Source organism: Astyanax mexicanus, chromosome 11 (assembly GCF_023375975.1).
Source record: "Astyanax mexicanus isolate ESR-SI-001 chromosome 11, AstMex3_surface, whole genome shotgun sequence".
In the NCBI taxonomy this organism is placed as follows: Eukaryota; Metazoa; Chordata; class Actinopteri; order Characiformes; family Acestrorhamphidae; genus Astyanax; species Astyanax mexicanus.
In genome coordinates this window covers 24009479-24036185 of record NC_064418.1, presented here as the reverse complement: position 1 = coordinate 24036185, position 26707 = coordinate 24009479, and the positions used below count along the sequence as shown (strand labels likewise).

General features: G+C 40.7%; 1 protein-coding gene across 1 annotated transcript; it reads right to left on the bottom strand.

Annotated features, from left to right (window-relative positions):
* Positions 1-554: 554 nt before the first annotated feature.
* LOC103046118 (GRIP and coiled-coil domain-containing protein 2) lies at positions 555-26443 on the bottom strand. Its single transcript, XM_049484974.1, has 23 exons — positions 26360-26443; positions 24601-24657; positions 24425-24509; positions 24240-24307; positions 23795-23899; positions 20585-22813; positions 20424-20466; positions 19433-19533; positions 19152-19250; positions 18518-18637; positions 17244-17408; positions 16442-16546; positions 15367-15529; positions 14109-14209; positions 12040-12117; positions 11701-11838; positions 8488-8609; positions 7377-7553; positions 6429-6646; positions 4601-4792; positions 3820-3959; positions 3431-3632; positions 555-2300 (listed from the first exon to the last, which is right to left on the bottom strand). The coding sequence occupies exons 1-23, from the start codon at positions 26363-26365 to the stop codon at positions 2227-2229; spliced, it is 4788 nt and encodes a 1595-aa protein (XP_049340931.1). The 5' UTR covers positions 26366-26443; the 3' UTR covers positions 555-2226.
* Positions 26444-26707: the final 264 nt, after the last annotated feature.

Below are 26707 nucleotides of genomic sequence, written 5' to 3'. Positions count from 1 at the left end.
TATATTAAAAATTATTCTAATTCAATGAAACGGTTTCTCCATTATTCTAATTCAATAAAACAACAGTGTCACAGTTAAATGGCCTAAATGGGCCTTTTGGAAAGCTCAGCTGAGCAAATTGTTTTCCAGGTAACGAGTTCTGTGATTAGTCTAACGAGTAGGATAGGTGCGGTGAACACCTGATTTGCTTTCTGCACAACAAATGCATTCAAAGAATTTCATGATTGCACTATTTCAAATTATTCTAATTCGTTGACCAGCACCTGTATTTAACTGAAATTGCTGATCCAAACAACCAATGATTTATAAATTAAATTATGAAAATTATCCAGGGTGCCCAAACCTTTTCATATCAGTGTGTATATATTAATCAAACAAATTCTATAGCGAAGCATAAAACTCTGAGGTTTGTATCCCCTATACTGTATAAACATACAGATAAAACTCTTTATTATGTGTCTCATGATCCACAAAAGCCTTAAGAACAATGTAACTTGACCCCCTTTGATTTTGAAATAAGCATAATATAAAAAAACATGAAACAGAAAAATGAATAGTCTTGTATATATTAACTTTAATAATTTAATCACATGATGATAATCATTACAGTAAATGACAGTAAATGTTGGAATGTCCTGAATGTTGGAAGTAGAATATAATATAATCTTTATTAATAAACAGACAGTGTGTTTTTGCAGGTGCTCTGCCAAATAAAGAACTTGTGCTCAGGAACGCAACCTAACAACTTGCATCTTCATGAAGCCAGAATGAAATCAGTTTTGCTTTGTGATCTGGAGCATGATGATGCACTAGTTAGTAGAGAGGTACATTGTAGCCATGAAGGGATGCACATGGTTAGCAACAATATTCAGTAATCTGTAATTAGACTTAAATAATCTGTCTCATTTCCATAATAACTCAACAGTAGGAAGGCGCTCCCCACACTACCTTACAACCACCCCCTACTGATTACCAAACAATTAACAGATTACTTTATTGTAAGCCCTTTTATGGTCCATTTTTCTGCACACTACATACGTTACGTGCAGAAATTCACTTTTGTAACTCCTTTGGAAGCCATGAACATGACTCTTCAGTATGATTGTGTTATTTAAAACAGTGCTACAATGAGTAAACAGCACTGAGATTTCAAACACACAAAAACATTAATGCTGCCCGGGTCTGCTCAGAGGTTCAGATATACAGATTAACAGTAAACAGAACAGATCCAAGTCATTCTGATATGCAAATAAAACTGGCCTTCTGAAAAAAAATTCACAAAACAAAAACAATAACAGTATGATTTTTACAGATCACAGAAATTAAGGATGCTTTTACTCTTTAGGCTAAATATTTATCTAAATTTTGCAATATTATTTCTGGCTTCATATTTGAAATAATACAAAACAATAACAGAACTACAGGAGGTTATTTATGTCTGACTGTAGAAAATGTTGAGAGCTTTCTTTGGTAGATTTTGGGACAAAATAAAAATGTTATAGGTTGCTAAATGTATGCTACACATACCCATCAGCCATAACATTAACACCACATCCATGTTTCTACACCCACTATCCATGTTTTCTGTAGTTCTGTAATTAATGATTACAGACTGTAGTTCTGTACCTGTTTTTTTTCATACTTTATCACCCTTTTCTTTTCACCCTATTCTTCAATGCTCAGGACCCCACAGGAGAGACCACCACACAGCAGCTATTAGTGGTACGAGTTAATCAGATACAGCAGCAGTGCTGCTGGAGTTTTAAACACCTCAGTGTTACTGCTGCACTAACAATAGTCCACCAATCAACCAGAGTTTGCAGAGAAACTGTAGGGCTGTATACAGATGCTACTGAGCAGTGGAGCTTACTATATCAAATGTACAGTGAGTGTAGTAACAAGGAGGTAGTATTAATGTTATGGCTGATTAGTGTCATAATCATAAGCAGCATCAGTCAAACACCAGCAAAGGAAAGCAAAAATCTGGAAAGGTTAATGATTTTTTTTTTTTCATTCTTTACCACACGATAATCGTAAACAGAAAAATATACAGGTTTTAAAGTTTCATTCACACAGTGCAGATATGCCTCATCAGTAAAGATATTAATAAAAATAGAAATGTACCCATTCTTTTTAATATATGCATATGTTTACAATAAAGTACCTTTTACATATAAACAAACGGATGTGTTCACAGTCAGTGTGGAATGTGCAGGTTTGAGGTTCTCATCTGATCCCGGACCAGCTGTGGAGATAAGAGGTCCAGCCTGATGCTCGGGAACCCGCCGCCTCCTCCTCACCTGTACAGAGATTTAACAGAAACGTGAGAAAGAACGTTCTGACTTGTTAAAAAACACTACTGTAAAATACCCACAAACATTTGCACATCACACTCTAATCTCGTACTGCCAGCCTGCCACTCTGCCTGCCACCCCGCTAATCACCATGCCAGCTCAGCTACCCTGCCTGATAGCCATCATACCTACCATTCACCCTGCCAGTCACCCTGCCTCATGGACAGCATAGGCCTACAGGTTCACGCTACACTATCTCAGTCCAGTTTTCTATTGAGTGCCAACGAAAAAAACTCACTCAGTCAAACGCCCAATCAGAGCCTAAACCAGCAGCTTGGCTAATTATTATTAATAATCCAGTGATTATTAATGATCAACAATCCAGAGTTCTTATCACTGAGCCAACTCTCCCACATATTTATAACACCCGTCTTACAGCTCCTCTCACCCGTCTCACAGCTCCTCTCACCCGTCTCACAGCTCCTCTCACCCGTCTCACAGCTCATCTCACCCGTCTTACAGCTCTTCTCACCCGTCTTACAGCTCATCTCGCCCGTCTCACAGCTCATCTCGCCCGTCTCACATCTCATCTCGCCCGTCTCACATCTCATCTCGCCCGTCTCACAGCTCATCTCGCCCGTCTCACAGCTCATCTCGCCCGTCTCACAGCTCATCTCGCCCGTCTCACAGCTCCTCTCACCCGTCTTACAGCTCATCTCACCCGTCTCACAGCTCATCTCACAGCTCTTCTCACCCGTCTTACAGCTCATCTCACACTTCTTATAGCTCATCTCACCTGTTTCACCGCTCCTCTCACACCTCATCTCACATGTCTCACAGCTCATCTTATCTCACAGCTCATCTTATCTAACAACTCATCTCACCTCACAACTCATCTCACCTCACAACTCATCTCACCCGTCTCACAGCTCATCACACGTCTAACAGCTCATCTTATCTCACAACTCATCTTACCTGACTCACAGCTCATCTTCTCGGTCTTTCTCACCTGTCTCTCAACTCATCTCACCCATCCCACAACTCATCTCAGCTGATCTCACCCATCTCACAGCTGAGACACAGACACATTTTATTAGATTGCCAGTCAGTAGCAGAATGAACAGGCATGGCTTTACCCTGAGCGATGGCTGCTAACTTGCTCTTCTCCTCTGGGCTGAGCTGCAGCATGGTGTGGATAACTGGCAGCAGTGCCTGCTTCTCGCTGCCTGAGCGGAGGAAGATAAACTGCAGCAGGACGTTCTTCAGATACTCCAGATTAGCCACTGATTTCTCCCGCTCCTGATTTCGCTCCAGACGGCGCAGCTCACTCTTCAGAAGCTACAAAAAAAGCATTAACAGATACAGTTATAAATCATAACTATTATCTCCCACGGTAATTCTTTTATTCTATTAGAAAATCTACAAATCTCTGATTGCAGCTGTAGAAAGGTTCAGTGCTCTGATCTGTTTCATACTGTTCTATGTTTGCGCATGTGTTTGTGTATATGAGTGTGTGTGTGTTTACGTTATTCTGCTCCAGAAGGATAGCGTTTGTAGCCTCGCTCTCATGCAGCAGGCTGTTAACGTGCTCCATGCTACGACTGGCTGTACTGAGTTTCTGTGTCAGCTCCTCCTTAGTTGGTTCAACCTGCCACACAAACGGTTCTACAAACACACACACACACACACACACACACACACAAAACACACACACACAAAACACAGAATACATAAGAAAAGACACTAACTAGTCTAAGATTATATAATCCAACTCTTGATCTTGCAGTTGATCATAAGAACAGAATCAATGAGGTCACAATGGGAATCAGGCTTTTTTCGGTCTCTGGGGGCATTGAAGTGGACTCAAAATGCTTCGGTCTGTGATAATGTTCATTAAAATCTAAAAACTTTTATTGTAAATATTATTTACATTTAGCATTTTACATTTATATCACTGCTGAATAAATAAATAAATAAATAAATAAATAGATATACATATAGATATGATAAATAAATAGCTAAAGTGGGACTGAACTGATTTGAGTAGGGAGCAAAAATGATCGCCACTGCACTCAGTGCTGATTGGAACAGCTGTGGGACTGGATGATGAAGAAGAAGAAGAAGAAGAAGAGGAGGAAGAAGAAGTGGACAGCTGAGACTTCAGTACTGCACGGCACTTACAGCACTAGCTAACATATTATTACTGGAGAAAATTGGAGAACCATTTGACATTATAAGAGGCAAGAGGAACAGCAACACAGAGCTTCTTCTTCAGCACTGTAATATAAAACATGTTAAAACTGAACCTTGTTTGGGGTCTGGAGAGGTGAGGAGCTGCTCTAGAGTCGGTGTCGGGGTGCCCGCAGTAATGCACTCAGTTTCTGTAGTTTCCATTCCCTCGCCCTCTTCACGAGCCATGCTTTCCAAATCAAACAGTGGAAGCTCTGTGAGTTTCCTGTCCAGCTGGGGCCTCCGACTCTGCAGCACAGGGGCTGAACCTGCAACAATAAAACAGATATGCTAATAATAAGAAGCTGCTGACTGTAAATTTTCAGTAAAACTCTGTTATATAGAATTTACAGCCTTGCTTTCTAGAAAGAAAAAAAATCGCTTTTATAATCCTGACAACATAAACTGAATATATACACAAACAACCATAGCTGTGATAACTCTAGACTTCTAAAATGTTAATATGAGGTCCTTAAAACACAAATCACTGCATTGCTTTTCCTTTAACACACTATATTTATCATCTAAACACACACACACACACACACATATATAAAGTTGCAAGAAAAATATGTGAATCCTTTGGGATTACTTGGATTTCTGCATAAATTGGTCATTAAATGTGTTCTTATCTTCATCCAAGTCACAACAATAGACAAACACAGTCTGCTTAAACTAATACCACACAAAAAATGATATGTTTGCATGGTTTTATTGAACGCAACATGTTAACATTTACAGTGAGGGGGGGTGGGAGTATGTGAACCCCTAGGCTAATGACTTTTCTAAGAGCTAATTGGAGCCAGGATGTGATGAGATTGGCTGTGTTGGTTAAAGCTGCTCTGCCCTATAAAAACACACACCAGTTTTGAGTTTGCTGTTCTTAAGAAGCATTGCTTGATGTGAATCATGCCTCCCACAAAAAAGAGCTCTCAGAAGACCTGCACTCAAATTATTGACTTGCATGAAGCTGGAAAGGTTTACAAAAGTATCTCTAAAAGCCTTGATGTTCATGTGTCCACAGTAAGACAGACAGTTTATAAATGTTGCTACTCTTCCTAGGCGTGGTCGTCCTGTAAAGATGACTGCAAGAGCACAGTGCAGAATGATCAATAAGGTGAGGAAGAATCCTAGAGTGTCGGCTGAAGACTTACAGAAATCTCTGGCACATGCTAACATTTTTTGTTGAAAAATCTACAATGAGGAAAAAATGAAACAAGAATGGAGTTAATGGGAGGACACCATGGAGGAAGCCACTGCAGTCCAAAAAAAAAAAAAAACACGTTTAAATTTTGCAAAAGAGCACCTGGATGTTCCACAGCAGTACTGGCTAAATATACTGTGGACAAATAAAACCAAAATTGAGTTGTTTGGAAGGAACACACAATGCTATGTGTGGAGAAAAAAGGCACAGCACACCATCATCAAAGCCTCATCACAACTGTGAAATATGGTGGAAGAAGCATCATGTTTTGGGGCTGCTTTGCTGCCTCTGGGTCTGAATAGATTGCGGTCAACGGGAAAAAATAATTCTCAAGTTTACCAAGACATTTTGCAGGAAAACTTAAGACCATCTGTCCAACAACTGAAGCTCAACAGAGGATACAGCGACCCAACACATAGAAATAAATCAACAACCGAATGAAAATACTCCTTGTGGAGAGTCCTGACCTCAACCCAATTGAGATGCTGTGGCATGACCTCAAGAGAGCGATTCACACAAGATATCACAAGAATATTGCTGAACTGAAACAGTTTAGTGAAGAGAAATGATCCAAAATTCCTCCTGACTGTTGTGCAGGTCTGATCTACAGCTACAGGAAATGTTTGGTTGAGGTTATTGCTGCAAAAGGAGGGTCTGAAATTGGAAAAGTAACTGGTGATGTGACGCTGGTTGTACCATACCGGTGCTGGCAGGTTCTTTCTGCAGCTGGAACAGCCGGGCCTCCAGGCGGCTGATCTGCTGCTGCAGCGTGTCAACGGTGCTGCGATGTTCCTCCTGCAGGTGGTGCGTCTGCTCTCTGAAGCAGCTGCGCAGAGCCTCGGCCTGAGCCGTTAGCTGTGACACGGCCTGGCTGTGCTCGGACCTCAGTGCTGCGTTCTCCGAGTGCAGAGACAGAACCCTGAGAAACACAACCATACAGTGTAAGAGTGCAATAAAGTCTGCCAGAATATTTCTAAAACAGTGTGCTGTGTGCAGGCTGTGTGCAGGTTCCGTGTGCAGGTCCTGTGTGCGGGTCCTGTGTTGTATTCTCAGACTGTGCGCAGGTTCTGTGTTGTATTCTCAGACTGTGGGCAGGTTCTGTGTGCGGGTTCTGTGTGCGGATTGTATGCGGGTTCTCAGGATGTGTGCAGGTTCTGTGTTGTATTCTTAGGCTGTGTGTGCAGGTCCTGTGCTGTATTCTCAGGGCTGTGTGTGCAGGTCCTGTGCTGTATTCTCAGGGCTGTGTGCGTGGGTTCTGTGCTGTGTTCTCAGGGCTGTGTGTGCGGGTCCTGTGATGTATTCTTAGGCTGTGTGCAGGTTCCGTGTGCAGGTCCTGTGTGTGCGGGTCCTGTGTTGTATTCTCAGACTGTGCGCAGGTTCTGTGTTGTATTCTCAGACTGTGGGCAGGTTCTGTGTGCAGGTTCTGTGTGCGGGTTTTGTGTGCGAGTTCTGTGTGCGGATTGTATGCGGGTTCTCAGGATGTGTGCAGGTTCTGTGTTGTATTCTTAGGCTGTGTGCAGGTTCTGTGTGCAGGTTCTTTGTGAGGGTCCTGTGTTGTATTCTCTTGGCTGTGTGCAGGTTCTGTGTTGTATTCTCAGGCTGTGTGCAGGTTCTGTGTGCGGGTTCTGTGGTGGAAGGTGGATCTTTACCTCTCTCGTAGTTCTGCTTCTTTAGCGACGGTCTGCTGCAGCATCTTGTTGTGGCGCTCCAGCAGCATGTCATGTTCGGTGTGGAGCTGCTGTAACTCGGTGCTGCTGCTCTGCAGGTTCAGCTGACTCTCCTGCAGCTTAGAGTGTAACTGCTCCAGCAATGCCTCCATGTGCTCCCTGATCACACACACTTTTATTAACTGTAGTTTAAAGTATGCAAGTTAATATTTATTCATGTAACCAACAGCTTTACATCATATGGATAAATTTTTTTTTTTTCTCAGGATGTGGCAATTTCTGTTTCTATTGTGGGAATTTAATAATATTTGGCCTGTGCTGAGAAACAAAGGCTTTAGTGCCCCCTGGTGGTCAGTTTATATAGTTATATCATAGGGAATACATTTGTATAAACAATTAAAGAATAAAAATAGCTAGACTCCCTTCACACACCAAACTAAGACACGTTCTATACTCTTCATACTCTTCAGTAGGCCTTCACTTCCAAACTGGGCAATAAAGTATTTGGTAAAATATTGTATTTAAAAAAACAAAAAATCAATATATACAGCATATATTTTACAATGTATTTGTATTTACTAGTTTTAGATTTTGTTTGAATTTTTATTCAAACTTTGCTGCACTACATCCAATTTAATGGGAGAAATTAAACTCTATTTCATAAAAGATGAAGTCAGCCACTGTTCTTCAAGCACTGACGATATCCACTGTATTCTCCAAAAAACATTATAACAAAATTTATCATGATAATAATAATAATATCACATTTTCATATTGCCCAGCTGTATTTCACAGTACTGCTAAGACATGTTTATCCTTACATCACATACACAAACAACCTTTTTAGGTTTTATAAGGTTGGGTACAAAAAAGTTTCCTGCATGTCATTTTCAGTGAGTCAAATCAGCAGATATTAAATATAACTGTACAATATGTCAACATTAAAAAATCAACAATAAAAATATTACAAACAAATATAGTGAAATCTAAAAAAGAGAACTCATCCATCTGAACATTTCTGAACTAGAACATTAAGAACCTCAAAGGGTTCTGGAGACACACATGCAGCATAATTCACCCTGGATACTCTCACCTCTCCTGTTTAGAAAATTCTCCATCACTCTGGGTGGAGCTTCTGCTCTTCTGTTGCTTCAACACGTTGTGCACTCGCACTTTATACCCCTCAAACTCCGACATAGTCGACTTAAGCTCAGCCTGCAAGACAAATCAATTACAATTGGTTCATTTATTTTATTTCTAATTTATTTTTTTTATCCCCAACATGGAAGGCTCATATAAACTCCCTGATGAGGAATTCACACTGGATCTATGATGGAGAACCCCCTCTGATACAGTGAGAAGTTCATAATGGAGCTATGATGGAGAGCCCCCTCTGACATAGTGAGGAATTCATACTGGATCTATGATGGAGAGCTCCCTCTGATAAAGTAAAGAATTCATAATGGATCTATGTTGGAAAGCTCCCTCTGAAACAGTGATAAATTCATACTGGATATATGATGGGGAGCCCCCTCTGATACAGTGAGTAGTTCGTACTGGATCTATGATGGAGAGCCCCCTCTGACATAGTGAGGAATTTATACTGGATATACAGTGAGGAAAGTAAGTATTTGAACACCCTGCGACTTTGCAAGTTCTCCCACTTAGAAATCATGGAGAGGTCTGAAATTTTCATCTTAGGTGCATGTCCATTCTGGCTCTCAAAGACCTGTTATTCTGCCTCTAAAAAGTGCACCTCTACTTCACTTATTATTTTAAATTAGAAGCACCTGTTTGGCTGGAAAGAGCTACAGGGGGTAAGAAGTATATCAAGGTTCTGGAGTGGCCTAGCCACTCTGTAGAAAATCTTTGGAGGGAGTTCAAACACCATGTTTCTCAGTGACAACCCAGACACCTGGCTGATCTGGAGAAGATATGTGTGGAGGAATAGGCCAAAATCCCTGCTGCAGTGTTTGTTGCAAACCTGGTGAAAAACTACAGGAAACCTTTGACCTCTGTAATTGCAAACAAATGCTACTGTACCAAATATTAACATTAATTTTCACAGGTGTTCAAATACTTATTTGCAGCAGTAGCACATACATAAATTATTTTAAAATCATACATTGTGCTTTCCGGATTTTGTTTTTTAGATTATGTTTCTCACAGTGGACATGCACCCAAGATGAAAATGTCAGACCCCTCCATGATTTCTAAGTGGAAGAACTTGCAGTCGCAGGGTGTTCAAATAAATGATGAAGAGCCCCATCTGTTGGCAAGCTCCCTGTGATACAGTGAGGAATTCATATGGGAGTTGATGGGCTGGGATTTTAGGTTTAAGTCTACAGAGAATGCTAAACATTGTTAACAGTCATACCGTGTCATAATAATTTCTTTTGGATAATTGATTGTTCCAAAATGTTATTGTCATATTAAGACCATTTACAGAAAAAAACATTGGAATTTAAATAGATGAAGTGTTTAAATACCATAAATAAATGAAAAAATAAAACACTTTTTAAACAAAGCTGTCAGCTAACATGTTTGAGGTCATGTCTATGTATTACAGGTGCTGGTCAACGAATTAGAATAATTTGAAATAGTGCAATCATGAAATTCTTTGAATGCATTTTTTGTGCAGAAAGCAAATCAGGTGTTCACCGCACCTGTCCTACTCGTTAGACTAATCACTGAACTCGTTACCTGGAAAAAATTTGCTCAGCTGAGCTTTCCAAAAGGCCCATTTAGGCCATTTAACTGTGACACTGTTGTTTTATTGAATTAGAATAATGGAGAAACCGTTTCATTGAATTAGAATAATTTTTATTATAATTACAATCATCACTTTCTCAGTATTTTGTGGCTGCCCCCTTGGCTTGTATGACTGCCTGAAGTCTCCGCGGCATCGATTTGACCAGCTTGTCGCAAGTTTCCGCACTCACAGCTTCCCAGGCAGTGGCGATGTTCTGCTTCAGTTGGTCCAGCGTAGTAGGCTTTCTGTCGCGAATTTTCCGCTTGACGATGGCCCAAAGGTTTTCAATGACATTGAGGTCAGGCGAGTTGGCCGGCCATGCCAAAACTTCAAGCTGTTTTTTAGTGAACCAATCTTTGGTCGACTTTGCCGCATGAGCCGGTGCAAGATCCTGTTGAAATATGAAGTCTTCTTCGCCGAACTGTTCCTCAACAGTCGGAATCAGGAACGTTTCCAGGACATCTTGATATACGGCAGCATTGACAGTCTTCTTGAGGAAGCAGAGTTTCCCTACACCTCGAGCGGACATGCATCCCCAGACCATAACGCTCTGGGGAAACTTGACGGATCTTTTCACGCACTCGTGGTTGTAGGTTTCGCCACCACGACGCCAGACACAAGGACCTTGGTCACCGAAGGAGATGCAGAAGCGTGATTCGTCACTGAAGACCACTTTCTGCCAGTCTTCAGCAGTCCACTCGCCGTGTTCTTTGGCCCACTTCAGCTGTTTCTCCATTTGTTTCTTGTTCAGCATCGGTTTTACTGCTGGAACGCGAGATTTGAAGCCGAGTTCGCGCAGACGACGGTAAGTGGTTGATCTGGAGACGTCAGCGCCGGTCTGCTTGTTCCACAAGTCGGTGAGCTCGGAAGTGGACTTGAACCGGTTGCTGACTGCGATCTTTCTCAGCTGCTTGTTGTCGCGAGCAGAAGTTTTTCGGACGCCGGAACAGTTGGTGCGCTTGCTGCAGTTTTTCTTGAGAGCTTTGCAGACGGAAGACTGGCTGATGCCGAGCTGCTCAGCAATTTTAGTTTGGGTCAAGCCTTGTTGGCGAAGGGCTTGAATTTGAGCCACTATTCCGGTTGAGAGGTCGCGCTGCTTACCCATGATTGATTTTACAACTTAGAAATTCTACTCAACCCTGACTTTATACTGCACAGTGAACACTCTTCACAGAAAACAAAAATTCGAGCATTTATTCTAATTCAATGAAACGGTTTCTCCATTATTCTAATTCAATAAAACAACAGTGTCACAGTTAAATGGCCTAAATGGGCCTTTTGGAAAGCTCAGATGAGCAAATTTTTTTCCAGGTAACGAGTTCTGTGATTAGTCTAACGAGTAGGACAGGTGCGGTGAACACCTGATTTGCTTTCTGCACAAAAAATGCATTCAAAGAATTTCATGATTGCACTATTTCAAATTTTTCTATTTAGTTGACCAGCACCTGTATATGAAAAGTTGATAATGTAATTATCTGGATAGGCCTTGTGAAGATTCATCAGCTTAATAATCACTGTGTGAAAAGAGAAAAGGTGAGGTAAAAGTTTCAGTACTGTTTTGGAGCTCAGCTCCTCCTGCAGACTGCTTAGCTGGTGCTGGTAGGAGCTGAGGGCCTTCTGCTGTTGGTCGTTCACACACTTCAGCTGCTCCTGCAGTCTGTGCCGATCTGCAGTCAGTTCACTGCACTGAATCTGAAACACACACACACACAAAACATGCATTTCTGGTTCCCAAAATACAATTCCCAGCTCTAAGAATCGGGGAATACATGTATAAAGTGTAAGGAAATAAGGTACTTTCTAATAAACTGTAAAGTTGTGCTCACATTTAGAATGCAGCAGCATAGTGAACACTGGAACACAAAATACAATCAGTTCAGTTCCTAATCTTACCTTATAATTCTCCAGCTGCTGCTGACTAGCCTCCAGTTCTCCTCTCAGAGACGACTGTACGATCATCTGAGACGCTTCCTGCATCAGAAACAAACCGTCAGCACCAGTTTCACGCACTTCCCCCCGTGTTTCGAGCCCTTCTCCCCATGTTTCGCTCACTTCTCCCCGTGTTTCACTCACCTCTCCCCGTGTTTCACTCACCTCTCCCCGTGTTTCGCTCACCTCTCCCCGTGTTTCGCTCACCTCTCACCGTGTTTCGCTCACCTCTCCCCGTGTTTCGCTCACTTCCCCCCCGTGTTTCGCACACTTCTCCCCGTGTTTCTCTCACTTCTCCCAGTGTTTCACGCACCTCTCCCCGTGTTTCGCTCACTTCTCCCAGAGTTTCACCAACTTTCTCCCCGTGTTTAGCTCACTTCTCCCCGTGTTTCACGCACTTCTCCCAGTGTTTCACGCACTTCTCCCCGTGTTTCACGCACTTCTCCCCGTGTTTCACGCACTTCTCCCCGTGTTTCACGCACTTCTCCCCGTGTTTCACGCACTTCTCCCCGTGTTTCACGCACTTCTCCCCGTGTTTCACGCACTTCTCCCCGTGTTTCGCTCACTTCTCCCCGTGTTTCGCTCACTTCTCCCCGTGTTTCGCTCACTTCTCCCCGTGTTTCGCTCACTTCTCCCCGTGTTTCGCTCACTTCTCCCCGTGTTTCACGCACTTCTCCCCGTGTTTCGCTCACTTCTCCCCGTGTTTCGCTCACTTCTCCCCGTGTTTCGCTCACTTCTCCCCGTGTTTCGCTCACTTCTCCCCGTGTTTCGCTCACTTCTCCCCGTGTTTCACGCACTTCTCCCCGTGTTTCACGCACTTCTCCCCGTGTTTCACGCACTTCTCCCCGTGTTTCACGCACTTCTCCCCGTGTTTCGCTCACTTCTCCCCGTGTTTCGCTCACTTCTCCCCGTGTTTCGCTCACTTCTCCCCGTGTTTCGCTCACTTCTCCCCGTGTTTCGCTCACTTCTCCCCGTGTTTCACGCACTTCTCCCCGTGTTTCACGCACTTCTCCCCGTGTTTCACGCACTTCTCCCCGTGTTTCACGCACTTCTCCCCGTGTTTCGCGCACTTCTCCCCGTGTTTCGCGCACTTCTCCCCGTGTTTCGCGCACTTCTCCCCGTGTTTCGCGCACTTCTCCCCGTGTTTCGCGCACTTCTCCCCATGTTTCGCTCACTTCTGCCCGTGTTTCATGCACTTCTTCCCGTTTCACGCACCTCTCCCTAGGGATTGGTTTTAAAAATTTCGATGCCAGTACCGATACAATACTTTGAAGTACCGATACCCAAACAATACTTTTTTTGATACCTTTTTTAAATTGTAACCAAAAAATAGAAAAAACAACATATTTATTTATTTACCGACATGAGTAATCTCATACTCGTACTGTCACCAGAAGAGACTCCATCTTTCTGGATCTTGTTGGAGCAAACAGTGAACATGTTTGTGGTGCTTTATTAAAAATAAAAATCATTGCGAGTGAGAGAGAGGGAACGAGAGGGAGAGATAGCGTGAGTTAGCGCGAGACAGAGACAGTAAGAGTGAGAGAAAGTGAGTTAGCGAGAGACAGTATTAGAACGAGGGGCCACCTGAAATTTAATCACAGCAGTGGTGTGTCCACAATTTGAATGATCACTGCGAACACGCTCACTGCGTTTCTTTGCATTGGTGCGCGTCAAGGCGCCGTCGCTGTGGATTTTTACCTCGCTGTGCATGCTTTCTATGTTTCAGGCATTTGCCGCATGTATACGTGTTTCATGCAAAGTATCAAAAACAGGAACTAAATATTTTTGACCTATCAGTACTCTGTAGTACCGAGACTTTTCGGACAGTGCCTTTTTGGAAACGAATTGTGATACTCAGCCCTACCTTTCCCCATGTTTCATGCACTTTTACCTATGTAAAACACTCAGCAGCCTGTGGGACAGCTGACACATCACTGATTAAACTAAACAGCAGATACCGCATTTACAGTATGATCAGAAAGAGACGGGTAATCTGGTGTGAACATCAAAAGGAAATTTAAAGAACTCACTTCCTTCTTGGCATCTGCTAAATCCTTCTTGGTCTTTACCAACAGCTGCTTCATCTTAGAGGCCTTTTCCTCTCCAGTATCCACCAGTGTCTTCAGAGACTCTGAACAGATAGAAAGAACAAAACTGAGCAAAATAACCATAACTATCAATATTTCAGCATCGTACACAGCTAATCATCATCACAATCATTACTGCAGCCAATAACTCATCAGACCAAGAATAATATGACTAATATCTACATTACACTTCTGACTCTAATTGGCTAGATGCAGAATGACAGCCATACTCAATTGCATAAAGTTGAGCTCTGAATTCTACAAAACATGTCAAATAACTACAAACATGAAAATAATAGGATGCACCAAGGCAAACTGACACATTTATCTTTAAGAGATTATGTCTACAACAAATTGTATTTTCTTTAGGTTTATAACTGTCTAACTCCCTATTCCCCTTTTCTGATTATAGTAATAACATTGCAACCCTTAACCACCTGAAGAAAGTTGGTGGCCATCTATCTCTGCATAGAGTTGATATTGAGCCCCTTTGTTCATCATAAGTTAATTCAAACACCCCCTAAGGTCACAACCATGAACCTCTTCAATGATGATACCCCAAGTGCCCTTACATTATCTCACACATACCCCTCCCTATTTTTTTACTCCTTTTACAGTATTCAAAGCAGTTTCCAATGTATGTAAGTCAGTGACACAGAGAGAGGAATGTAAGGCAACTGGACCACATTGTGGCCGCTCTTGACCAACAAAGCTGTGCCTGTGTATGATTTTCTGTCTGCAAGAGAATAAATTCACAATCTGAACATCTGAAGATTTATTCATGAAGTGAATGGATGTGGGATGGATGTGTGTGTGGTGGGATGGATGTGGGTGGGGTGGGATGGAATTTATGTTGTCTACAAAACTTTCAATAAAAAAAACTTGATTACAAAAAAAAATATCACTCAGCCATTATAAAAGATTTTCTTAAGTCTAGAACAATTTACTTTCCATGTATATATATATACTATATATACTATATACTAGATCATGGTAATTTATTACACATTGTATTATGTCATGCTAAATGTAATCTTGTTAATCAAATCAATCACAGAGCATTTTATTAGGGGTTACAGTGATCAATTCTGTTTTGTTTTTTGTTCTATTGTTTATTAAGAGTCTGTACATCTTTCTAATTTTGTGTTTTTTCATTTGTGTATTGATTAAAGTTGTTTTTGTGATCTGTTGCAGATGGTACCTATCTCCTGGCTGAGTTTCTGTTCCTGGTCTCTCTGGGTCTGGGCGAGTTTGTCCTGCTCCTCGATCAGCCGGTCCTTCTCTGAGAGCTGAAGGTTAAGCTCCTTGACGAGTCGCTCATAATCAGCCATCTCCATATCCAACAGAGTACTCTGCTGAGCATCCTATAAAAACATCCACATAAAAACTCTATTAGACTAAAAACTAAACTAAAATTTTAACTAAAACTCTTCTATCGTCTATTTTTTAACTATAGCACAGTATTGGTAAATAGTTCTCCTAGGCTGCGTTCAAACAGCAGGTAAAAGTGGTCCAAATCTGATCTTTTTGGACACTTATGATAAAAATAAGTGTGAAGGCAAAACACACTGAATTTGATATTTTCGATTCTGATACGTGGCATCGAAATTCGATACATATTTGATACATGGCAATGTGATTGTAAATAGTCAATCAGAAATCATTTGATGACAAAGAGATGAAAAATTGCTGTGAGGATAAGAAAAAATGGAGTACAGCAGAGAGGGAGGGGTTCAGTGGTGGGATAATGAGGTAACAGAGTTAATAAAAATATTTGGACTGATGTCTCTGTTCCAGTAATATTACTAGGCTTGCATCACAACCTCTCAGTGTTTCAGATGAAATGGACGAATGTGGCCACAAGAGGGAGCTGATGCAGCATTACAGGAAAACGAAAGGCATAAAATGTTTATAGAAACTAAATACATAATCTAAAGAAGTGGGCGTGGCAGAATAACGCTAGCCTTTTTACAGTGAACTGGAGCATATTCTCTGTGATAAGTCCATCTGCAGACATTGCAACTGCTTATTAGCTCCTGTAATACTGGAGAGAAAGTAAGAAACGCTGATCCTATTTGGCGTATGAGCATCAGTTACACACCTGTTCAGATAAATGTTGGATATAGACATTAAAATCATATTGTAAACATACTAAAATAAACATAGGATTTGCCTAAACATAGCCTAAACATGTTTCACATGCACACCAGAAATGTGGTGATACACAATGTGTATGATAAACAGTGTAAGCACAGTATAGGGATTCTAGAACATGCCTTTCTGAGCTGCTCCAGCTCCTGCTCCGTCTGCTGAAGCTGCTGCTTCTGTTTCTGCAGTAAAGCGTTCAGATCTTCAGCTTCTTTAACAGCAGACTGATGGTCCTGCGCACACACACACACACACACACACACAGTAACTGCACACTGCAACTGTACACACAGTTTAAAACTGAAAAAATAAACATTCTGAAGTCATAAATCTGAAGAAATACTACGAAACAAAGATTTCTGTTTTGCAAATCATTTAATTAATCACCATAATCAAAATGTAATCATCATTGCTTTCTAAACATATTTTTGGGCGTTACTGATGGCTCTTCATATCCGCTTAAATTAGCATTAAAGCCTACATTACCCAAGTCAACGCCCCCACCAGAACATACCACATTAATAACCACAATACCACTCCGTCCACCGTCCACACGGGTTAGCTGAGCACTCTACAATAACAAGCTAACTGATAAAGGTGATACTCATGGCTGCAGCAAAAGCTAAACTAGCTGCTCATCTGGATTCGGGCACCACTCACAGAGAACTGGGAGCCTCACAGGAGACGTGTTTAAAATGCCAGGTCTGAATCAATATTTTTTCTTTCTTTCTTAACCACTGTCAGTGAATCTCCCCTCTAGTAAATACTGAATGAGTAATTAAATCAGCCAGCCTAGAAAATACCAAAAAAAATCTGAACTGCAATTTGTATTTTTTTTAACTGAGAGGTAAAAATTGATTTTGTGAGAGCCCAGAGCACAGAGAATCGTGCAGTTATAGAATTTGAAACTGTAGTTTGACTGTGTTGTACCTTTATTTTTTGCTCTTTTAAAAGCCTTTCTGTCTCCAGGTCTCTCTCTAACCCAGATTTTATGCGCTGCAGTTCCAGTAGCTGAGCCTCCAGTTGGCGGACATTATTCTGAAGAGTGTCCATACGGGCCATCGTGTCCTCCCGCTCAGAGCACAACTGCTTATTCTGACAGAGAAACAGAATGCCAGTTATGTTAAATATATATTGTTAAAGTTTCTATTGTTTTATTCCTTGATAAATTAAAATGTTTGAAGCTGAAATAAATCAGTGCTGGCTCTTACATCAGTTAGAATCTGGTCAATCAGAGTTTTAAATAATGTGTATATATGTGTGTATATATATGTATATATATATATATATATATATATATATATATATATATATGTATATATATATATATATATATATATATATATACATATATATATATACGTATATATATATATATATATATATATATATATATATATATATATATATATATACGTATATATATATATGTATATATATATATATATATATATATATATATACATATATATATATATATATATATATATATATATATATATATATATATATATATACACACACACACACACCAACACACACACACATATATATATATATATACACACCTATATATATATGTATATATCTGGGTGGGAGAGTGAAGGGGTAAGGTAATTAATGGAAACTATTGTACAAAATACATGTATCTAATTGATCTCTGCTCTGTAACTTCTTTCCATCTTGCTAACCCAATAAACAGAATAGTCAAAAAACATTGGAAAAATAAAAATGCAACACATGATTTATGCACCACATGGTCCAGATCTGCTGTATCACTCACCCTCAAACTCTCCACACAGCAGTCAAAATGTGAGCTTGTGATGTAAAACCAACAGTACAATATATGGTTATACATACACCAGTTACCATCAGTTTGACATCACATGGTCACATTTTGAGAAAGATAAACTGATTTATTCATTACTCATTTTGTCCATACAGATAAAATTTATAGGAATAAACAGTAGCATATATAAAACACTGGCATCAGGCCTAAAAATGTGTGATTAGTAAAAGAGGTGAAAAATGGGCATGAAGCTCTATCATGAAGCTGTGGATTTCATATCAATTTTAATTATATGAATTCAAGAAGATTTGGTCCTAAAAAGGCACCCGAGTTACCTAAGTAAAAAAGACCACACGGTGCAGAGAGCCCTGACAGCGGCTGTGACCTGATAATTTACAGGTATTAAATAAATTACCTGTTCGATAGCTGCCTGCAGTCGTTTGGTGAGATCTGCGTTGAGTCTCTCTGCTGCCTCCAGCTTCTCCTTCTCTTTATCCAGTAACTCTGTCTGCATGTCATAATCATTCATCAGATTCTGTAAAATATATATCAAACACAATCATGATAATCAACCAAGCCTCCAACTCAGCTTAAATCCAGGAATAAACTCAGGACTGTTCAAAGATTTATAAATATATTTAGAAGAGAATGAAACATTTTGTCATGTATGAATTGCAAATGGTATTTTTACATAAAATGATCTGCACAAATTAGTTTAAACTCATACAAATATTATGTAAAATTTGCAAACATTATTAAACTGTTTTGAGCAAATGAAACTTTGCAGCCACATATACGTTAAAATAGAGATATCTGAGTTGAATCCACTTATAATAACTGAGTTTAGTCTGTTGCAATCAGCATCTTTTCTTTCCACATCTAATTGTTTAATATATATTTTAGTTAAATTGCATTAAAAAAGAAGATAACACACAAATCTTTTATTCATATGACTAAAATTGTGCAAAGCAACTTATATAGCAAACATAAGTAAATTCAACTTATCCAGGCTTACAGTGTGTTCACACATCTGTTGTTGAGTTTTATACCTTGTAATCTTCTGCCCCGTGAATGATGACCTTCACAGAGTCAGACAGCCGGTCTCGCTCAGCCTTCAGAGCATCCAGCTCCGCTCTCAGATCAGACGCCTGTTCCAGATAATTCAGAAAAAGGTCATCTTCATTCAATAAAAAAAATACATAAAAAAAATACAAAATACGTAAAGTATATCACATTGCATAAGCAAACACTGACTGACAACACATTTCTTTATTTATTAAATAAACCTAGCTATTAATAAATGCATGATTGTATACAGAAAAACATAAACCTCTTTTTTGCTGGCCTCCAGTTCCTTTCTCGCCTTCACAGCTACAGCTTTGATCTTATTCATGCGTTCATCTTTCTCCTTACTTTCCTTCTCAAGAATTTCTACAAAATAATAATTATAAAAGACTTTACAAAAAGCAACTGGATTTCATGATAAAGTGCACAAAAGTTCAGAACTTAAAAAGGTGAGCAAACAATGTACCGCATATAATAAATACCATTTATTATAATAAAATATTTTTAGTTTCATAAATAATATAAATTCAATTTCTCACCATTTCTCTTCCACATTACTGTGTTAAATATTTAGTTACCACCCCACTGCTGTATTGGCAGAATTGGAATAATCCACCAACATTAATTATATTTTTTTATTGAAAAATGCTGAAAACTGCTTTATTAGATAATTTTGTTAAATTAATAAATTGGCAAACAGTGCAGTTACATGCAGTCAAAAATCACTGTCACTTATTTTAGCATAAATATTTATTTATACACACATTTTGAATCTTGTGGTATCACAGGGTTATCTCACGATAACAATATCACATCACGATATTGTGATTGTTTGATACTCGATAGATCAAAGACAATTCTCTATAATACTTCACAGCATATGTGTTACTGAAGAGGATAAAATACTCCTATAGTAAGCAAATACCAGAACTTATGGATAGTTTCACACAATTTAACAACCAATATTCTTCCCCGCAGGTTGACCCAATTTAATTGATAATAGCGCCACTACGTGGAGTAATGGAGCAGTAATTTCAGTAAGTAAAATTTGGGGACGCACATTTTGGGCAGCTTAGAGCACCTATGTAACAATAAAAATATCCATACTTGACATCATAAATTGATAATGTATCACAAACAATACAATATATCACAATATTGATATTTTGTCCCACCTCTAACAAGCAATTAATGGTGATGATATGTGATTAGAACTGTACGTACAACAAAATGATAAAGAATAAGAGCATATGTACCTGTCTGTCTGGTGTGTTCACTGAGGGCGGAGAGATTTGATTCCTGAAAGTGAGATTAGTCTGTGATTAGTGATGCTTTTATTTCTTGTAGAATCACAACAGTATAAATTAATGTGAGGTCAGAGATTTACATTCCTAACTCCACCAGTGCGAGAGTGTACCTGTAACTGGGAAATCTCCTCCTTCAGCTGGGAGATTCTCCAGTCTTTCTCGCTCAGCTTCTGCTGGAACCTTTTCAGGTCGTCTGTTTCGGGAGACCCCGGATCATCTGGAGAATCTTCTTTAACCATCAGAGCCGCTGTGATCTCAGTGCCCTGAGAGTCCCTCACGTCCTGGCACTGTGTTTCAGCCTGACGCTCCTGTAAACTTCCTGCAACCGGCTGCAGCAGCTCTACCTCTGCACCCAGCCCGGCAGCTCTCTGTTCTGAGCCGCTCTGTGAGCTGATCTTTATCAGCTGCTCCGACTGTTCCTTAAGCTGCTGGGTCAGAACAGCTGTTTCTTCTTTAACTCTGGACACAAGACGGTTCACTAGTACAGAGATATCGTCCTGCTCTGCTACAGGTGTAGAATACTCCTGCTCCAGGACTGCAGATATACGAGTCTGCGCATCCAAAAGCTTCTGCTCAATCGTTTCCATATCCTTCCTTACAGCATCCCTCTCTTCCACCACCAGGTGGAGCTGTTTCTGTAGCTCAGCCTTTTCCTGGCCGGCCGTGTTGCTGAGCTCTCGGGCAGCTGTCTGACACTGCTCTTCTGCTGCTCTCAGAGCATCCAGGTTCTGCACTAAAGCATCGCACTGCTCGCTCAGCTGCTCCTTCTCAGTGAGTGAAGACGACAGCCGGCTCTCCAGATCAGCCATTCGCTTCGTAATATCCTCCCTCTCTCCCAAAGCGCTGTCTAAAACCACAGACAGATCCTCCAGCTTCTGAAAGCTGAGCCGGGCCCAGTCTGCTGGTCTGGTTTTACATTCATCTTTAATGTGGTGTAAGTGTGTTACTACTTTTTCAAGCGTTACCTGATTGTCTTCGTCCCAGCTCACGCTCACATAACCTCCTTCCAGCGGTTCTGGCAGTTCTGCTGCTGGTTCTGGGCAGGTTGGGATTTGAGCGTTTTGTTCTGAGATCTCTGGCGCTTTTGTTAAACTTTCTAGGTTTTTTATTATTGTGTCTTTCTCATTCAGCTGTTCCTGCAGTTCCCGGACCGCCGCTGCAGCTCTCTCCTTCATAGCATCGTACTGTTTCACGAAATCCTCCGTCCTCTCTCCGAGCTCCAGCTCCAGAGTGTGCAGTATCTGCTTGGTGTGTTCATATTCAGTAACTGCAGCGTTTTTCTCCTCTGTAAGCACCTCGCTCCTCTGCCGTAACTCCCTCAACTCCTGCATAACAACTTCTCTTTCCCGCTCAGCGTCAAGCACCAGCCGAGACTCCAGCTCCCTCAGTTCCAGCTGGTGAACCTCCTTTAACTGCTGAAGCTCCTGATCATGCTCAGGCTCATGCACGAAACTCTTAGTGTTTCTTTCGTCGCTTTCTGTCTGAGCATCTATCTCCATCCCAGAGCTACTGCAGTCTTCTTTGGTCATCTGCAGTTCATTCAGCTTAAACTCCAGCTCTTCCTTTTCCATCGTGAACTCTTCTTTCAGATGCTGCACTTCGTTCTCCAGCTCCATCTTTACGTTTCGGAGGAATGTGAGCTCTTCCTGGACCATGGTGTTTTGGGACTGTAAATCATGCAGGGTCAATCTCAGCCCATCTGTCTCATCGTTATCCGGGTCATCTTCTGTTGAGGAGTGAGGCGTGCTGGTTGGTCCTGAGGTCTTCTGAGCACCGTTCCTGTTTAGGTCCTCCTCCTCCTCCTGGACGTCTTGCAGGTAGCTCTCCTTTAGCGCCAGCTGCTCCGCTAACTCTTCATTAAGCAGCAAAAGCCGCTCCCTCTCCATCTCGAAATGTGCAGCATTCACCTCCAGCTGCTCCTCCAGATCCCGGAGCTCTGCCTCGTGGCGCACGCTCAGCCTCGCCATCTCCTCACACAGACTCGCGCTGCCGTCCTGTGACTCCTTCAGCTCAGTCTGGAGGACCTTAATCTGAGCTTCAGTCTCTGCCGTCCATTCTTTTTTGGCCAGTTCCAGATCCTGCTGCAGGTTAGAGATCTTGGTTTCATATTCCTGCCGAAGTGATTGGACATTTGAAGTGAATTCTTCGGTCATTCTTCTCCTCTGGATTTCCTCCTTCTCGTTTTGCTCACTTTCCATCTTCTTAAAACTCTCAATCTGTTCTTTATATTTTGATTCAGAAGTCTGTAACATTTGTTCCATTATTCTGATCTTTTCTGCGTGTTCTGCACTGGTCAGCTTCACTTCCTCCCTGAGCGCAGCTAGCTGCCCCTCGGCCTCCTGTAGAGAAATTACATACATTTTAAAATGATAAAAGTTATAAAAGTCTTCAGACAGTGAAAATGAAGCATTCTACTCTATTTTAAGTCCAACTGTGAAATTATTCATTCTTGTTTGACTGAATGAAAATATACAATTTAATTGTTTGTTTGTTTTTAAGTATTTAAAAGTATCAAAGCCACACAATACCTGTGAGGAATAGGGATGGGACAAAATATTGATATTTTATAATTTGAGATACATTATGGATACATGGTGTCAAATATAGATGTTTATTTTTTTTATAGATAAGACTCGCCAACCAATTTTACTTACTAAAATTCCTGCTTTTTGCTCCACATGGTGGCGCTATAATCAAATGAACAGGGTAAACCTGTGGTGAAGAATATTGGTTGTTAAATTCTGTCAAACTGACAGCAATAAATCCATAATTCCTGGTATTTGCTTATTTAGGAGTATTTTTCCTCTTCATTAAGACAGATGCTGTGAAGTATCATTGAGAATTGTCTTAAAATAAATTAAGAATCTCAGAGTCACAGTACCAGAATATCATTGTTATCATGGTCGACATATCATTAAAGAATCATTTTAATTCCAACAATGGTTGTCTGAAATATAAAGATCTTAAAATTATATTTGGCTCCCTGTAATAAACGTCAGTCAAGAGAGATATGCTGAAAATAATACATCCAAAAATATTGCAAATAAGTTAAATGTCTTACCACCATTAGTGATTTTTTTTTCACAATATAAATTAATATTAAATTACTGTTCAGCCTTGAACAAAATGCAAACATGACCTCAGCAACCACCCTCTTTACTTTACAATACTGATATTCCTTAAGATTATTTTTCTGAAGCTCCAGCAAACAGGCTCACTTCAGATCAGACGATTTCTAAACTAGCTTCTGACCAGGACTGGGACTAGGATCAGGACCAGGACCAGGACCAGGAACCCTATCACAGACACAGTAAACGTACCTCTGCACGCCTCGAGACCTTTTCATTTTCTTTGCGCAGTAAAAGCAGGGTCTGCTGGGTCTCGGCTTTCTCCAGCAGCACAGCGTCCATCCTCTCTGTCAGTTCCTGTTCCACAACAACACAGCAGCTATAACTACGCCTGGGCAATATGATCATAGTATATAGTCATATAGGGTTTTAGGGTGATCTCTGCTGAATTTACTTTTTGAATTTTATGTTAAAAGTTTAATGATTCATTATATGGTATTATTTTTTATGTTCCTGCTTTATTCTGAAAATTAAATTTGTAATTACTACTATCAAATCTCTTCTTCTATATAAAGTTCAGCTACACTGTAAATGAGAGTCACCCTCAATGTATTCAGTGTTATACATAAAGGTTAATTGATTGATTAATATGTTTATAATATCTTGAAAACTATTATAAATACATACAGACATTTACCTGTATTATTGAGCCGTCTGAACTCCCACTCGGACTGGCTTTTAACACTCCCACTTCCTTCTCCAAATCTTCCAGAACACACAGAACACACACACCACACACACACACATGCACGCAACAAATATTTACAAGATAAACTTAGAAAGAAGTCTATGTTCAGCAGACATCAACGTTTTAATGCTTACCTCCACATTTAGATTTTAACTTCTGCATTATAGCCATCTGTTTCTTTGCAAATTTAATTAGGTCTTCTTTAGACAGTGTGTCCAACTTTAAAGAGAAAATACAAGAAACAAATGTGAAACACACTTACATATAACAGTAATGCTTGCATACAGAAATTAAAATATGCTTCACAAACCTTGGATTTTCCAATCCCTGCACCAGGGGATGGACTGACACACTCCATCTCAGAGTCCTGCTGTGAATAAATACAGCAATAAGAACACAGCGATCTATATCAACCTGTTTACTCAGGAGAACTATTGCTGGTTAAAGAAAATATTTAACAAGTTACAGTGAGTGTAGAGTGAGTGAGGGTAGAGTGTAGAATAAAGTGAGGATGGAGTGTAGTGTAGAGTGAGGTAGAGTGAGGAAGAAGTGTAGGGTGGAGTCTAGGGTGAAGTAAGGTAGAGTGAGGTAGAGTGTAGGATGGAGTGTAGTGTAGAGTGAGGTAGAGTGTAGGGTAGAGTGTAGGGTAGAGTGTAGGGTAGAGTGGGGGTGGCATGAGGTAGAGTAAGGGTGGAGTGTAATGTAGAGTGAGGTAGAGTGAGGGTGGAGTGTAGGGTAGAGTCTATGGTAGAGTGTAGGGTTGAGTAAGGTGGAATGTAGGGTAAAGTGTAAGGTAGAGTGAAAGTGGGGTGTAGGGTAGAGTGATGGTAGAGTGAGGGGCAGAGTGAGGTAGACTCTGTTCACTGTTTTAAACACAGTACTGACTCTGTTCTAAACACACTGACTGACTCTGTTCTAATCACACTGACTGACTCTGTTCTAAACACCCTGACTGCCTCGGTTCTAAACACCCTGACTGCCTCGGTTCTAAACACCCTGACTGACTCTGTTCTAAACACACTGACTGACTCTGTTCTAAACACACTGACTGACTCTGTTCTAAACACACTGACTGACTCTGTTCTAAACACAGTACTGACTCTGTTCTAAACACAGTACTGACTCTGTTCTAAACACAGTACTGACTCTGTTCTAAAGACACTGACTGACTCTGTTCTAAACACAATGACTTTGTCTTAACAATACTGACTCTGTTATAAACACACTGACACTGTCCTAAAATACTAACTCTGTTATACACACATTGACTCTGTCCTAAAATACTGACTCTGCTATGCACACACTTACACACACTGACTCTGTTATGCACACACTGACTCTGTGATGCACACACTGACTCTGTGATGCACACACTGACTCTGTTATGCACACACTGACTCTGTTATGCACACACTGACTCTGTGATGCACACACTGACTCTGTGATACACACACTGACTCTGTGATACACACACTGACTCTGTGATACACACACTGACTCTGTTATAAACACGTAGACTCTGTTATACACACACTGACTCTGTTATAAACACGCAGACTCTGTTATAAACACGCAGACTCTGTTATAAACACGCAGACTCTGTTATAAACACGCAGACTCTGTTATAAACACGCAGACTCTGTTATAAACACGCAGACTCTGTGATACACACACTGACTCTGTTATACACACACTGACTCTGTTATACACACACTGACTCTGTTATAAACACGCAGACTCTGTTATAAACACGCAGACTCTGTGATACACACACTGACTCTGTTATGCACACACTGACTCTGTTATAAACACGCAGACTCTGTTATAAACACGCAGACTCTGTGATACACACACTGACTCTGTGATACACACACTGACTCTGTGATACACACACTGACTGTGATACACACGCAGACTCTGTGATAAACACGCAGACTCTGTTATAAACACGCTGACTCGGTGTGAGAGTTCATACAGCGATAATAAAGTAAATGTATAATCAGACTGAGCTCAGTTCCACTGTTAGCTTTTGCTCATAGAGCTGCAGAGATGAACAGTAAACCACTGACCTGCATTCCGCCGCCGCTGTGATGGTATAAAGGTGTATAAGAGTATATTGATCGGGGTATTCGGGGTAATTTTAGCGGAGAATTAACGAGGTTCTGGAGTTTTTGTGAGACGCTGCTAATGCTAAACCAGCACCACAGCTGCCTTATTTCCGCCTTCGTCGGTGCTGCGTCACGCTCCTGGATTGGCGCATGCGCACTGAACGGCAGGACCCAAAATATCAACTAAAACTTTAAAACTTTAAAAAATTTAAAAGCGTTTAAATTCGATAATTTTTCCTTTTAGGTTTTAAATGCGGGTTAAATGCAGATTGTAGAGTCCAGTCTGTTCACATGGGAGAACTAATACTA